Source organism: Schistocerca cancellata, chromosome 2 (genome assembly GCF_023864275.1).
Source record: "Schistocerca cancellata isolate TAMUIC-IGC-003103 chromosome 2, iqSchCanc2.1, whole genome shotgun sequence".
NCBI lineage: Eukaryota > Metazoa > Arthropoda > Insecta > Orthoptera > Acrididae > Schistocerca > Schistocerca cancellata.
This window is the reverse complement of record NC_064627.1, coordinates 432,380,800-432,396,705: the sequence shown is the minus strand read 5'-3', so window position 1 is coordinate 432,396,705 and position 15,906 is coordinate 432,380,800. Positions and strand designations below refer to the sequence as shown.

General features: G+C 38.9%; 2 protein-coding genes across 2 annotated transcripts in view; one reads left to right on the top strand and one right to left on the bottom strand.

Moving 5' to 3' along the window:
• The window catches only part of LOC126161905 (RAD50-interacting protein 1), a 120,397-nt gene extending 116,331 nt beyond the window's left edge, over positions 1-4,066 (bottom strand). Inside the window, exon 1 of the mRNA XM_049918067.1 lies at positions 3,689-4,066. Coding sequence (XP_049774024.1) covers positions 3,689-3,835 — 147 coding nt within the window. The 5' untranslated portion in view covers positions 3,836-4,066. The remainder of the gene's footprint in view (positions 1-3,688) is intronic.
• Positions 4,067-12,156: 8,090 nt separating this feature from the next.
• LOC126154725 (uncharacterized) lies at positions 12,157-13,911 on the top strand. The gene has a single exon (XM_049916180.1). It carries the CDS (start codon positions 12,157-12,159, stop codon positions 13,909-13,911), a length of 1,755 nt encoding a protein of 584 aa, XP_049772137.1.
• The last annotated feature ends 1,995 nt before the right edge of the window (positions 13,912-15,906 follow it).

Sequence of the window (15,906 nt, the reverse complement as noted above, 5' to 3'; positions counted from 1 at the left end):
ATCACATCTCTCAATATTGGCCAGTTCCTTCGACACCTTGCATAAACATGGCAAAGAAATAGTTTAGTTTGATTTTTTTTCTGGTAAATAAGTTAATACAGAAGTTTTGACACTACTTTGCACCCGATGGCAAATTTACAAGTAGGCCTATATATCAGCAAGGATCAACAAGATAATAGATTTCATCTGAAGTAATTTTTTATGTCAGACTAACTGGCAATGAGCATACATACTAACAGATTTTAAAAATGAAAACATGAGAGATTAGAAGCATTTTTAATGTGCTTTTCTTCATTGTTTATATAGACAATCTGGGAAACAACTTTGTTTCATAAATATTTTCGGGATCATTTGGATTGGCTGTCAAAACCTTTAAAAAGAAAACCAAGAATCATAAATTCATAAGTAACAGCGGGTAAATGAAGAGGAAGAAAGATTGGGTTTAAGGTCCCATTGACATTAACTGAGCACAAGCTCAGACCATTTCAAGGACGTGGAAGAAATTTGGCAGTGTCCTTTCATGGGATCCATCCCAGCTGTTGTCTGGAGGAATTTAGGGAAATCACAGAAAACCTAAATCTGTATGGCCCGATGCACATTTGAACTGTCATCCTCCTGAATGAGAGTGCAGTTGGTTAAATGAAGAGACTGCACTTTTTTATTTAAAAAAAAATAAAGACTACAGAAGGTGCTTTTTTAAGAAAGGAATTACAAGAATAAGCTTACATTAATGACGTATATTAGTGGATGTGAAACAAAAATATTAGAATGTTATACTGAAATAGAAACAACTAATCAGACAGAATAAAATCAGCAAGAAGCTGGGGCAAAAGCTTGTTACATATCTCAAGGGATAACTAGTGAAGTGTTGCTAAATATACAATTCCAGAAATTGGTTAGTGATTCGAAACCAAAAACAAGTATTGAACTAGAATACATTACAAGGACCTTGCAACATACCAGTATTTACTTGTACAGCTTTCAGGGGCACATAGTTAACTGTTGCATTGAAGGTGATATATCCATTGCAATTTTGTAACTGGGTCTTGCAGTAGCACTACATATGTTTTATATTGGAATGGTGATGCTCATGATTTTATCATGAGCAAAACTAACAACTGTATGAAAAAGGAACAACCAAACATAAGAGCAGCCCCAAAGCAGTTCTTCGTGATAATAGGAGTCATTCAAATACGGTATTTAATCTAGGAGCTAGAATCGCTATGTGTAAGACAAATAGTGAACAAGTTGTTCTAGTCTTACCTGGAAAACAGTATGCAAAAGTTAGAGATAATTCACACATATGATGATGATAAATTTTTATTAGAACAATTGTCAGGCGAGGACATAAACATAGGAGTTCTTCAGCGTAATATATTGCGTCCAACTCTGTTCTTCATATTAATGATGTCCCAGACATTATGAGACATAAAGGGAAAGTGCTCTTTGCTAATAACTGTGATGTCATAGTCACTGACAAACACTAGAACTATTAAAGACAGCAAATAAAACCCTCAGGGATGTTTACGATTAAGCAGTATGTAATAAGAACATAAAGAAAAAGCAAAGTATGCACTTGAGCATAATGAGGAAAAACAACTCTTTCGCATTAAGTGTAGATGATATTCTATAGATTGGAATGAACACACAAAGATATTTCCAAAAGAATGTCATCAGCATGTCACGCTCTAAGTAGTGTTTAATCATCGATTTGTAGCAACCAAGGTCTTGCGCTGGCATACTATTTGTAGGTATACTCAGTTCTTGGCCATGGTATTCTTTTCTAGGGATTGAAAGTGAAACAAGGACACAGTTTTCAAACTGTAGAAGAGAGCCATAAAAATAATAATGAAGGGTGGTAGTTGTGTGCATTGTAAAGAGCTATTTAAAAAAAAAACTGGGCACTATTATTGAAACATGTGAGTAGGTATATCAACCAATCTATGCTGCATATCAGGAAATTTTGTGTTTTGTCCATATTCAGCAACTATATTTAATGTTTTGAAATAATCAGCAACCATTTGCACAAAATACATTTTATATCCCTGACTGGTTTCAGGCACCTAGTGCCCTACTGAAGGTTATAACTATCACATGATTTTCTTACAGCACTATGAACCACATGACCACAGCAACATGCTGCATGCATCTTATTTTTGACACTCACAAGTAATGTGATTTGTTACAACCTTCTAAAGAAGAGCAGCAGGTGCCTTTTGTGCAACTAGTAGCTAATTATTTCAGTAAACAGAATGGAAAACTTTACTACGGATTGCACTGATAGTTCTATCCATAATCAAGGAACATGGACCAGTTTGGACTTATACTTACCAAGAGAAAACAAATAAAAAACTCAAAACAGTTTTTTCTATTAGAGAATAAAGTTGTATACTGTAACCAAGGGCATGAAAGGCTACTAAAATACATCTATTCAAAATGAGAGCTAAAACATTCTTCAGCTAATTAATGTATACTACACAGTTGAAGATTATTTAAGAGAGCTCAGAGTGGTGGCTAATTATGAACGGGGGTCACTATGACACCTTGTCACATTATGCCGCACAGTATAACATTTTTACGAGAAAATCGCGTGTCAAGATCTAAAGCGCATGATAATGTCTTGTCATTCTCCTGGGCTCAACATTTCACTCGCGATGCGGGGATTCTCACTCAGGTTTTCGCATTGACAGATGGAAGTTAAGGAAGAATTACATAAAGCATAATTGAATGTTAAACAGGCTGGAGTCAGTTTTCCAAGCAGACTGCAGTTAGTGCAAAAGGCACATAGGTCTCTATAGGGACTTCACTCTGGCAGGACATGATTGAACTACTGCATCAATATATGTGATGTATAATTCCACAACAAAGAACAGTGATGTTCGCTATATCTTTAGTGTTTAAGCAGTCTGCTACTTGACTGTTGTGTACAGAGATGTGTGTGTGTTGTTTCATTTAAGAGCAATAAAGTAGTATTCACAGTGTATACCCCATTAGCACTTTATTCTGCACGACTCCTACTAAGCATTACCTACACCTCTTTATGGTCCAGAAGTCAGCAGCAGATGTCCTCAGTGTGTGCTGCAAAGAGGAGAAAACTATATTTTGTGTTATAAGGTATCCGAAGCAAAATGTGCGTAAATCAAAGAGTGTTGTACAGTATGGACAAACCAAATAAGATGGTGTAGCCGTTGTGACACTGACTTAATATTCGGTAGGATGGAGTTCACTCTGTACAGCCACCCTGATTTAGGTTTTCCACGATAATCCTAAATCACTTCAGCCAACTTTCCTATCATCATAAACCATACTTACCTTTTTTGTGTGTGCCAATGTTTTAAGCAACAGATTTTCATTATATTACCATGTCAATTCCCAAATCATAGTGAGACGATCCTTGAATGTATAAAAATGGTAAGTAAATCTGACATGTGACTAGAGCATAAAATATTCTTACGTACGCAATTCCTGCAAAACGGGCAAAAGTTCCAGAATTATGATGGGTATCTCTGAAGTCACATTTTAAATTGGACGCACAGATAAAGGTCACTGGTGTTGTTATATTTCAGCTTTATGGCGAAGCAGTCAAAACTTCAAAAACCTGATAAATAAACTATTTTGCCGTACAATGCACCGCATCTGGTATAATGACTTGCAGAAAGGACTGAATATCAGTATATTTTAGGCTTACCGAATTCTCTATAGCTTCTTTTTCTTCCATTAATTTATTCCGTAGTTCGTGACATTTATAGAGACTATTTGTGTCGCTTCCGAATTCAAGATTAAGTTTAGAAATAACTTTTTGACGCAAATCTGTTTCCATTCTTCCAATATACATCCACGTATCAGCACTTCACTCTTAGAACAAAAATCGATCTTCTTGCAAGACGGTTCGGAAATCGTATATTACCGTTTTGAAGGAGAGGGAGGCTAATTGATTTAAAAACAAAATCACCAGGAATAATTACTTTCCTTACACCATATGCCAGAATGCCACGTTTATTTGTTTTGATACTTCACTAGTAGTATACAATTCGAAACTATATACTTTGAAGATTGACAAGTTGTCCTACGTCAGAGAGATCGTTTGTTTCCCTTCGCTTAAAGCATGGAGGTCTTATACTTACCTCCATGGCTTAAAGGCCAACTCAGACTGGCCGGCACTTTGGCCACTTTCCGTCAAAACAGACATGGGGGTGAAACATTATAGGGATTTGGGGTAACATGCCCTTTGTTAGCTTCGAGCGCTTCAAGTTTATCAATCCATCGTCTCGCTTTCTTAGTATTTATGGTCTCTCCAATTTTGTAATAAAAAAATAGCAGATATAATAGTACATCCACTCTGTTCTCTTATGAACTGGATGTTTGTCAGTGGCTGTTTCCCTTCATCCTTAAAATGGCAGTCGTTACTCCACTGCACAAGAAAGGTGACAAGTCTTGTCCTAATAAGTGCCGTCCAATATCCCTTGTACCCATCATATCAAAAGTAGTGGAATATTGCATACAGCTCCAAATCAGTCAACATCTGTCTGTGAATAATATTCTTAGTGACTCTCAGTATGGCTTCAGGTCCGGCCTATCAACGGCAAAAGCAGTTGAAGATGTTGTTTCATGTGTATTGTCATCATTCGAATCAGTTAATGCCACTCTTTTGGACCTCAGCAAGGCATTTGACTCTGTCAGTCACAGGACACTACTAGAAAAACTGCACTGCTATGGTATTAGAGGCTCAGAACTATCTCTGATCAGATCCTATCTGAGCGACAGAAAACAAATTGTGCATTATAACAATATGAGGTCAAATGTCTTGGATATCATGCAGGGTATACCACAAGGCTCTGTGTTTGGACCTTTACTTTTTATAATATATGTAAATGACTTGCCCAGAACCATACTTTGTAAATTCACACTCTATGCAGATGATACAACGTTTGTTACAGCAGGGAAAGATTTAGGAAAATTAAACGAGGAAAGTGAGGCTCATCTCAGAGCAGCCATCAAGTGGTTCCAACTCAATGACTGCATATAAATCATGATAAAACTGTAAATATTTTCTTTAGCTTGTGTGTTAAGAGTGATAAGATTGATTGTATCTCAGCTAAACTACTTGGGATCCATCTTGACTCAAAATTAACGTGGAAGAGTCATACTGATTATATTTGTACTAAGTTAGCTCGTGTGATATATTTGTTAGGTAAACTATGGTCATGTGTTAGTGGTAAGTTACTACTCAATGCATACTATGCCTTTTTCCACACCCATTTAACATATGCCACTTTGTTGTGGGGAAACTCACCTGGAGCAAAACAAGTTTTCATTTGGCAAAAGAAGGCAGTCAGATGCACCCATGGAGTCAGAAATAACGAGTCTTGTAGACCATATTTCAAAAATCTAAAAATACTAACAGTTGCAGCCCACTTTATACTAAGTTGTCTGATACACACAAAAGAAAACCAACACAGTCACAAACTACGACAACCTATCCAGCACCATGACATACGTATAAAACAGCAAATTGACATCCCAGTTGCTAGACTAAAGAAAACTCAAGATATTTACAGGTACATGGGAGTAAAACTATTTAACATGTTGCCAATAGAGGCACATAATGTGTCACTGAATGAGTTTAAAAGTGTCACAAAGAAATGGCTTAGAGAAAAAGCTTTTTATACAATAGAAGAGCTTATAATGTGCACTAAAGATGATCTTAAGTACCGGTACTAATATAGTTTCACTTAGATTAAACTTATACATGTAAATATAATGCAAATACCTTGTGCAGCATCAAGGACAAATTTTTGTATCTTATTAGACAATAATGATCTACAATATATTACACCATTTCTGTTAGTTATGTAAACTGTATATGTACACAAATGACGACATCAATTGCATTTTTAATGCCTAAAGACGGATAATAAAAGTAAATAAATAAATAAATTATTGCCTGATTTTTAGTCTTCCACATTTGTTTTCGTTTCGTAGTTAACACGACTCCAACAGCTTGCGTCACAGTTCAGGAAATCTCGTGTTCTGTTCTATCTTTTGATCAGCCTGCGGTCTAGTGACTTTTATTGGGACTAGGGTTTTTAACCCTTTTACTGCTCTGGACGTGTTAACGCGCGCGCCTTTGTACCTGTCCCTGTGTGCTCTGAACGTGTGTTCAGATTATCAGGTAGGACTGGTGGGGAGGGCGTAAACACGTTCAGAGCACACAGGGACAGGTACAAAGGCGCGTGCGGTAATACGTCCAGAGCAGTTAAAGGATTAATACAGTATGGATTTTAACAATACAAATAACTGTGAAAGACGCACTGCAATATCTTCTAGGATGCAGGTCGCGCGTAACAACGGAAACTAATAAACAAATAAAAGGTTGTAATCATGTTTCTGTGTAGTTCCCGAAATCGCGATCGTCTGGGGATGTGGTCAGTTCTGATGGCATTATCTCAAAGACGAGTCATTCCGTTGTCTTTTACCATCACGACAAAAGTTACAGTCACTTTATTGTGATGCAATTCGTTATTTAATTCTTGATTAGTTTCTTGATTGTTTCAGCTGAAATTTTCCGTCTTTTTTTCAAACTGATTATAATCACGTAACGTTTTTATCCGTTTCTCAAATATGTGAACAGGGATTGAATTGCCCATTTGCAACCTACTTGGTAAACCATTACCTCCTCTCTTAATCAAACATTATACTGGGTTCAGTCAAAATTTTTTGGAGGACAACATTTTCGTCTTTGTCTGTTACTTTTACTTAAAAATTAATATAAATGTTTCTTATATCCATACATATATGCACACATATTCTATGAGAACGTGTATTGTAAATTTGTTCAAACGCAGCAACAGTTTGTGCAGTGTAGGATTTTGCACTGCCGTAGCTTATTGTTGTGGCTAGTTCGTAGTTTCGTGCACATCCCTTGCAATCACGCTGCACGTGATTGTTCGAACATGCTCGATACTGTTTAGAACGCTGCGAAGAATCGGGAAATCTCGACCCGTTCGAACACGAATATCGTTTGCCCAGCTCTAGTAAACAGAATGTGATTTCATCACAGTGTACTGGTGATTACTACTTCCCGTGTGTATTGAACTATTCGAGTATCGTTGTAAATATGTTACTCCTATTTTGACTGCATTCTTCTCGCATCCATAATATTGGGCAGGGTTTCCAAATTTGCTTTTGTTTCATATAAAACAGGAGCTGCTTGGTAGCCTGCGGATTGTTATTGCTTACGCATCTGCTCGATTTAAATCAATTATAAGTATACTGCTAGTATTCTACGTTATTTTTGTTTGCATCCGTTTTCCATACTTTTTCGCATTTAATGGAAAACTAAATCACTCATTTACATTAACATCACACTCCGTAAGCCACCTAATGGCGTGTAGCGGAGGGCGCTTTCGGTACCACTATCTGATCCCTCCAGTCCTGTTCCATTCGGGAATAGTGTGTGGGAAGAATGATTGTCGGTAAGCCCTTGTATTGGCTGTAATTTCTCGAATTTTCTCCATGTGGTCAATACGTGAGATGTATGTGAGGGGAAGTAATATATAGTCTGACTCCTGAAAAGTGCTTTTCCAAAATTTCTCTTGTAACGTCAGCCAGTGGAGTTTGTTGAGCGTCTCTGTAACGCCCTCTCGCCAGCTAAGCGATTCCATGACGACACGCCGCTCTTCGTTGGATCTTCTCTATCTCCTCTATCAGTCCTACCTGATAGGGATCCCAGATAAGGCCGCTTCTTTCGTGGATGAGTTACATTTCTTTAAGATTCTTCCGATGAATCTGAGCGTGGTGTCTGCTTTTCCCACTGTCTGCTTTATATGGTCATTCCACTTAAGGTAGCTCTGGATAGTTACGCCTAGATATGTTACGGCAGATGCTGTCTCCAGCTGTTTATCATCAATAGTGTAGCTGTACAGTACCGGATTTCTTTTCCTATGAATGCTCAATATGTTACATTTATTTACTTTCAGGGTCAACTGCCAGAGTCTGCACCATTCATCAATTCTCTGCAGGTTGTTCTGCAAATTCTTACATCTTCTGGCATTGATACTTTCGTATAAAGAACTGCATCATCTGGGAATAGCCTTAAATAGTATCCAACACTTTCTACTAGATCATTTATATATATATATTGTAAACAGCAAGCCCGCATCTCGTGGTCGTGCGGTAGCGTTCTCGCTTCCCACGGCCGGGTTCCCGGGTTCGATTCCCGGTGGGGTCAGGGATTTCCTCTGCCTCGTGATGGCTGGGTGTTGTGTGCTGTCCTTAGGTTAGTTAGGTTTAAGTAGTTCTAAGTTCTAGGGGACTGATGACCATAGATGTTAAGTCCCATAGTGCTCAGAGCCATTTGAACCATTTTTGTAAACAGCAACGGTTCTGTCACACTTCCCTATGCGACTCCGAATATTACCTTTACATTTGTCGATTTTGTTCCGTTAAGTGCGACGTGTTGAGTTCTGTCTGCAAGAGAATCTTGAATCCAACTATGCGACTCCGAATATTACCTTTACATTTGTCGATTTTGTTCCGTTAAGTGCGACGTGTTGAGTTCTGTCTGCAAGAGAATCTTGAATCCAACTGCAAGTCTGCTCCTTATTTTTTTTTTCATTAAACGCAAATGCTGGACAGTGTCAAATGCCTTACTGAAATCAAGGACTAGGGCACCAACCTGAACGCCGTTGTCCACTGTGCTCTTGGATCTCATGGAGGAACAGAACGAGCTGAGTTTCGCAGGATCTCTGTTTGCGAAATCCATGTTGATTTTTTTTAGAGGAGATATTCATTTTCCAAAAAGTCGTAATTCTTGAGCATAAAACATGTTCCACATTTCTACAACAGATTGACAGCAACATGTAGATCTATAGTTGCATGGATCTGTCTTACGGCCTTTCTTAAAAACAGGAATGGTTTGCACGTTTTTCCAGTCGTTAGATACCTTTCGTTGCTCAAGCGATCTACAATAAATTGCTGCTAGAAGGGGAGCAAGTTTTTCTCATAATCTTTATAGAATCTTACAGGTATCTCATCTGGTCCTGAAGCCTTTCCACTACTAAGTTATTGTAGCTGCTTTTCAATTCCGCGGCCGGTTATCTCAATATCTGCCATTTCGACGTCCGTATGACGATTGAAAGGAGGGACAGTGTTACCATCTTCCACAGTGATATATACTGAATTCAGTATTTCGGCCTGCTCTCTGTTATCTTCCTTTTCGGTGCTGGTGTGGTCGCTGAGAAAATGAATAGATGTTTTTGACCCACCTACTGATTTTACATATGACCAAAATCTCTTAGGGTTTTTACTCAGATCGGTTGACAAAGTCTTACTTTCAAAATCATTGAATGCTTCACTCATTGCTCTCCTTACACTCATTTTGTTTCGTTCAGCTGGGTTTTTACTTCTCTTGACTCTCAGATGAAATGCTCTTTGTTAACGTAGCACTTTTCTAACATGGCTAAAATGGTTCTAGGCACTATGGGAATTAACATTTGAGGTCATCAGTCCCCTAGACTTAGAACTACTTAAACCTAACTAACCTAAGGACATCACACACATCCATGCCCGAGGCAGGATTCGACCCTGCGCCCAGAACCGCTCGGTCACAGCGGCCTGCATAACACAGCTATTAAACCGTGGAGGATCTTTCCCATCCCTTAAACCCTTACTGGGAACATACTTGTCTAGGGCATATTGAACGATGCCTTTGAATTTTTTCCATTTGCTCTCCACATTTTAGTCCTCATCACCTAATATTTGATGCTGACCGCTGAGATATTCTGAAATTTGTATCCCGTCACCCTTGCTGAGCAGATATATCTTCCTACCTTTCTGAACATTCCTTGTAGGACCCATCGTCATAGATGCTGTCGCAGCCTTATGATCACTGACACCTTCTGCGTTAACTGATTCGATAAGTTCAGGTCTGTTTGTTGCCAGGAGGTCTAAGACATTACCCTCACGAGTTGGTTCTCTAACTATCTGCTCACAGTAATTTTCGGACAAGACATCCAGAACAATGCCACATGATTCCCTGCCTCTGGCACCAGTTTTGATGGCATAACACTCCCAATCTATACCTGGCAAGGTTAAGTCACCCCCTGTTACAACGGCATGATCAGGAAAATTACTAATGATATTCTTCACGTTCTGTCTTAAGCACTCTACAACTACATATCCTGGCCCAGATAGTCTATAAAAGCATCCGATCACCATTTTTGACCGTTCTGTGATGTTCAGTTTCACCCAGGCTAATTCACATTTAGTATCCTTGATAACCTCACTTTATTTTACCGGATTTTCTATTGCAATAAACACGCCGCCACCACTGGCGACTAACCTATCCTTACGATAAACATTCCAATCTGAACTTCGTTTTCATTGACGTCTGGTTTCAGTCAGCTTTCTGTTCCCAATACTATCTGTGCATTATAGCCTTCAGTAAGCGATACAAAATCTGGGACCTTTCCTTGGATGCTCCTGCAGTTTACTAAAATCATATTAATCTTTTCTATCTCTGCAAGGACCGAGATTCTCTGAGGTCACTGTGGCTGATTTAACAAGCAAATCCTCATAGGTCACAAGGGAGGGGTTCTCTAACCTAAAAAGCCCCATGTGCAGGCCACACATACTCCGCTAACCTAGTAGCCACTTCCTACGTGTAGTGCACACCTGGCCTATTAAGGGGAACCCTACAATTCTACACCCAAAAGCAGATGTCTGAGTCACTTCCTGCGTGTAGTGCACACCTGGACTATTTAGGGGAACCCTACAATTGTGCGCCCAAAAGCAGAGGTCTGAGCCACTTCCTGCGTGTAGTGCACAACTGGCCTATTAAGGGGGACCCTACTATTCTGCGCCCAAAAGCAGAGGTCTGAGCCACTTCCTGCTTGTAGTGCACACCTGGCGTATTAAGGGGAACCCTACAATTCTGCACCCAAAAGCAGAGGTCTGAGCCACTTCGTGCATGTAGTACACACCTGGCCTATTAAGGGAAACCCTACAATTCTGCACCCAAAAGCAGAGGTCTGAGCTACTTCGTGCATGTAGTGCACACCTGGCCTATTAAGGGGAACCCTGCAATTCTACACCCGAAAGCAGAGGTCTGAGCCTCTGTTTTAGAGGAATCGTTAGCGCTAGGATTTCACCCGGAACAAGTCCCGCCCACTCACCCCCACCGGCCACCGGTTCACCCCACCGGTTCACCCCCGCCACCGGTTCACCACCGGTTTTCCCAGTCTTTGTTCGTGGACTGGGCATCGTTTCAGTTGACCCATGTGGTTTCCGCGTTCGGCTGCACGTTGCGGTAGAGCATTGTTCTTTTAGCCGATTTATTTAACACATTTCGCGTGTGAAGTGTTTTGCTTGTTAAAAGTGTTTCATCGTGTATTGCGTGTGAAAAGTGTTTTGTAGTGTTAAAAGTGTTTTGGGTGTGTTTTATCGTGTACCATCTGTGTGTGAACTATTCACGTGTGAAAAGCGTTTCGTGTGTAGTAATAGTGTTTAATAATGAGTTCTTTTAAGTGTGAAGTTTGCGGCAACGAGTATAGTTACCGCAAGACTCTGAAGAGGCATATGTCCACAGTCCATCCACAGAAGCTGAGCGAAATGATGCCTCCTGTTACAGATAAGGAACCTTCGTGTACATACCAATGCTACATATGCGACAAGGATTTTACTTGTAAAGGTAGTTTAAAACGCCACCAACAAAATATTCATGGCCAACCGCAACAGCAAGAGTTTAAGTGTGCATTTGAAACCGATTCAAAAAAGTGCTGGATCGATCATTTCCAGTCTACACACGGATTATGTGTGAAACCAGAAGTCCTGGAATTCTCCAGTGAAGAAGAATTTTTAAAATGGAAAGAAGAAATGGAATGTGCTACACATTCCAAATTCATTAAAAGCTGTGGCACTAAATTTTACGATGAGGGCCCCACATGTTATTACGTTTGCCATCGCTCAGGTCAGTTTACCTCCAAAGGTGATGGGAGAAGACATCTGAAATTGACAGGAAGCAACAAAATTAATGGCAAGTGCCCTGCAGAGATTAAAGTGCAATACAAAGAATGAAAATGCCACGTTACTTTTGTGTCCACTCACGTTGGTCACGGTCTGGACCTAAGTCATCTCAACCTGACGGAAAAAGAACGGATGAAGATAGCTGAAGACATTGCTGCAGGAATCCCATTTCCTACTGTCCTGCAAAAAATTCAAGAAACAGTGCAGAGTTCGAATTTGGAGAGAGTGCATCTTACAACGATGCAGGATTTGCGTAATATTGCAGCTGCGTATAACCTGTCTTCAAAGTCAGTTAGACATTCAAATGATGCGATCAGCGTTGAAGCTTGGGTGCAAGAAGTGCAGCAAAGTGACAATCCATGTGTATTGTTCTATAAGCCTCAAGAAACAATTAATGATCTGTACCCTGAACTGAAAAGTGAAGACTTTGCATTAATTATAATGAACAACGCACAAGGCGAAATATTAACAAAATATGGAGGTGACTGTATTTGTGTCGATGGAACTCATGGCCTAAATGGCTATGATTTTGAAGTTACAACATTACTTGTACTGGATGATATGAGGCAAGGATTTCCATGTGCTTTCCTCATATCTAACAGGAATGACTCAGATGTTTTGAGTATATTTTTCAATTGTGTTAAGTCTCAGGTTGGACAAATTTCCCCAAAAGTATTCATGACGGACCTGGCAGAATCGTATAGTATCGCTTGGAACAAAACAATGGGACATCCTGAAATGAGACTTTTCTGTACCTGGCACGTCGATAGAGCCTGGAGGGCCAATATTAAGAGCAAAATTAGAAGTTTGGACAAGAGAAACGAGGTGTACAAACTTGTTAAATCGTTAATGCAGGTAAGAGATGTTGCTGTGTTTCAAGAATCGTTGGTAAAAGCATTGCAGAAACTCAACAGCGATTCAGAGACTTCAGAATTTGGTCACTATTTCAAGACGTATTATGAAAAAAATGTGAAGTGTTGGGCATATTGTCATAGGATGCGATCCGGACTCAACACAAACATGCACCTGGAGAGCATGCATAAGACATTGAAATATATACATGCTAATGCAAAGCAGGTAAAACGTTTGGACAAAGGTATATCAGCTTTGATGTCGCTTGTAACAGCAAAGCTGTTTGACAGGCTCATTGTCAACGTGAAAGGGAAGCTAACAAGTAAAATGAAAAACATTCGCCATAAACACAAATGCAGCATTCTGATGAATAAGAACTCAATTAGGAAGGTAGGCAGAGGTTGGGAAGTACCAGCCACAAAATCACATGAAGTTTACCTTGTAGAAGAAAATAATATCTTCTGTAACTGTAAATTAGTGTGCACTGACTGTAAAGTGTGCATTCATAGGTATTCCTGCACGTGTATTGATTATAGCATTAAGTTAAATATGTGCAAGCATATACATAATGTTTGCCAACTAGACAGTACAGAACAAAATCCTTTTGAAATTTCTGAATTACAAGATGCAGTAGCTACAGATGGTGGAGATACGTCTTGCATTAATGAGAAAGAAGTGGTTTTGAAGCAAGTAAGTGGAAATGCTAATTCCTGCACCCCAGAAGCATTGGCAGAAGAGAAGAGAAAAATTATTTCTAGGTTTTCAGAAATTGTTTCTGGCGTGTCAGCAACTGAAGTTCAGCTGGCTAACAAAATGGTGACTTCGTTGAAGGTTAATGTAGGTGCTGTTCGCATCAGTAGTGGTATCTCTTTCATTAGCCCACAAAGAAGTCTCAAGAGGAAACTTTTGCCCCAGAGGAGGCTGTTTTCAACAAAGAAGACAAGTTCCTCAAAACGCATATCCATGGCAGTTCCTAATGCTGAAGAAACAAACAACATCCTGAGAACACTTCTGGATGGAGGTCTGTACCATTAATTTGCAACTATTTGCATTTAATATTAAAATATTTTAAATGTTCATGTGCCCAAATCTGTTGTGATTAGTTCTACATTGGGATGTAGTATGAACATTCTGACATGAAAATCACTTCAAAATTTTATCATTACATAACATGCCTCATACAAATGAAGATAGTGTCATAAGTTCCCTATCAATTCCACCTCTTTATACAAACTGATAACCATAATCTAGGTTATAATACATATGTAGTTACTCCTTCAGGTAGACAATACATGGTTATCACCGAAGGCAATAATCTATTGTGGTAGTGCATATGGTGTTACTTCTTTAGACAGATAGGGCTGTTACTTGACATTATTATCATTCGGTACATTTTCTACAGTATGATATAGTATCAATATCCTTCAGATATCTTACCATCTGTGCTTCAGTATTATTATTACTATTTTGTTATACTTCCCCTTTCAGATTTTATTTATAAATTTCATGTTCATGTGATGTGGAGTTTTTTCATGTAGTTTTAGTCTGTGACTGAATCACTCTCACTGAAAAACCTGTGGGTTATGCTTCAGCTCCCACTATGGCTCAGATAGTATTTTTTGTAGTCTAAAAGCATTGAGGACATTAGTTTTCTGAGAACCCCAAAAAATAATACATTAGGTGATGATTGAAATAAAATATGCACAAGATATATTTTTTTAAAATTTAATCAGTGATATTATTTATGGTGTTCATGATTTTGTTTTGTTACTTAGTATCCTGCAGTGTTAACTCCACAATATCGTTTTAATTACTGGTAGACATATCTTTTTGACACATTTGTTTTTATCAAATAGTGTATTTCACATAAACATTCCACAGCCTTTTTTTGTGGTGAAGTGAACAATTCCTGGGTTAGCACAGTTAAATTATTTTTTATTTGCTGTGGTGTGCTGCTGTATTTCCACTCAGTCATTCTATCAGTATTGCTGGAACCTGCAAATAAGTTTGAACTTAGAGTACACAATGATATGTCATGCTTTGTTCAGTCTGATACCATCCTCTACACAGATGACTCACAAGTAATAGGCTCCTATAACACTGATGAAAATTTAATATGCCGCATTGAGTAAACGCTTGGAGAATAACGTGCTTTCTCTGTATGGCAGATTAAGTATACCATTAGAATTACTGAGTGAAAACACAGTGGCACACACAGCAGTGAGACATGCAACAAGCATCACCTGGTATGTGATGGTAATTCCATGAAATGGACCACACTGCATGTGATATATCTTCTATTTCACACATCTCCAGTGCAATTTTTCTGTTCTATGTATGGAACATGATTTATAATCCTGTACCTGTCAGTTCGTATGTGCAACAAACTTTGAGTCAACCAATGCAGCAACAGGTCCAAAATAGCACACCAGGTATTAGATAAATTCTGTGTTACACACAATACTGAAGTGCCTTGTGAGACATCTCTATATTCATGTATGCCCAATGTTACTTCCCTGTTCCAATATACAATGCCTGCATTGTGATTTACTGTATAATTGTTTACTTACAGAGCCTGACACTGAGTATGATGAGCAAGGTTGTGGTATGCCATGGCAGCAAGAGCTTCCACACACCACACCAGGTATGAGATTAATTATGTGTTAGGCACAATACTGAAATGCCTTGTGAGACAGCTCTGTATTCATGTATGCCCAATGTTACTTCCCTGTTCCAATATACAATGCCTGCATTGTGATTTACTGTTTAATTGTTTACTTACAGAACCTGAAACTGAGTGTGATGAGCAAGGTTGTGGTATGCCATGGCAGCAAGAGCTTCCACACACCACACCAGGTATGAGATTAATTCTGTGTTAGGCACAATACTGAAATGCCTTGTGAGACAGCTCTATATTCATGTATGCCCAATGTTACTTCCCTGTTCCAATATACAATGCCTGCATTGTGATTTACTGTTTAATTGTTTACTTACAGAACCTGACACTGAGTGTGATGAGCAAGGTTGTGG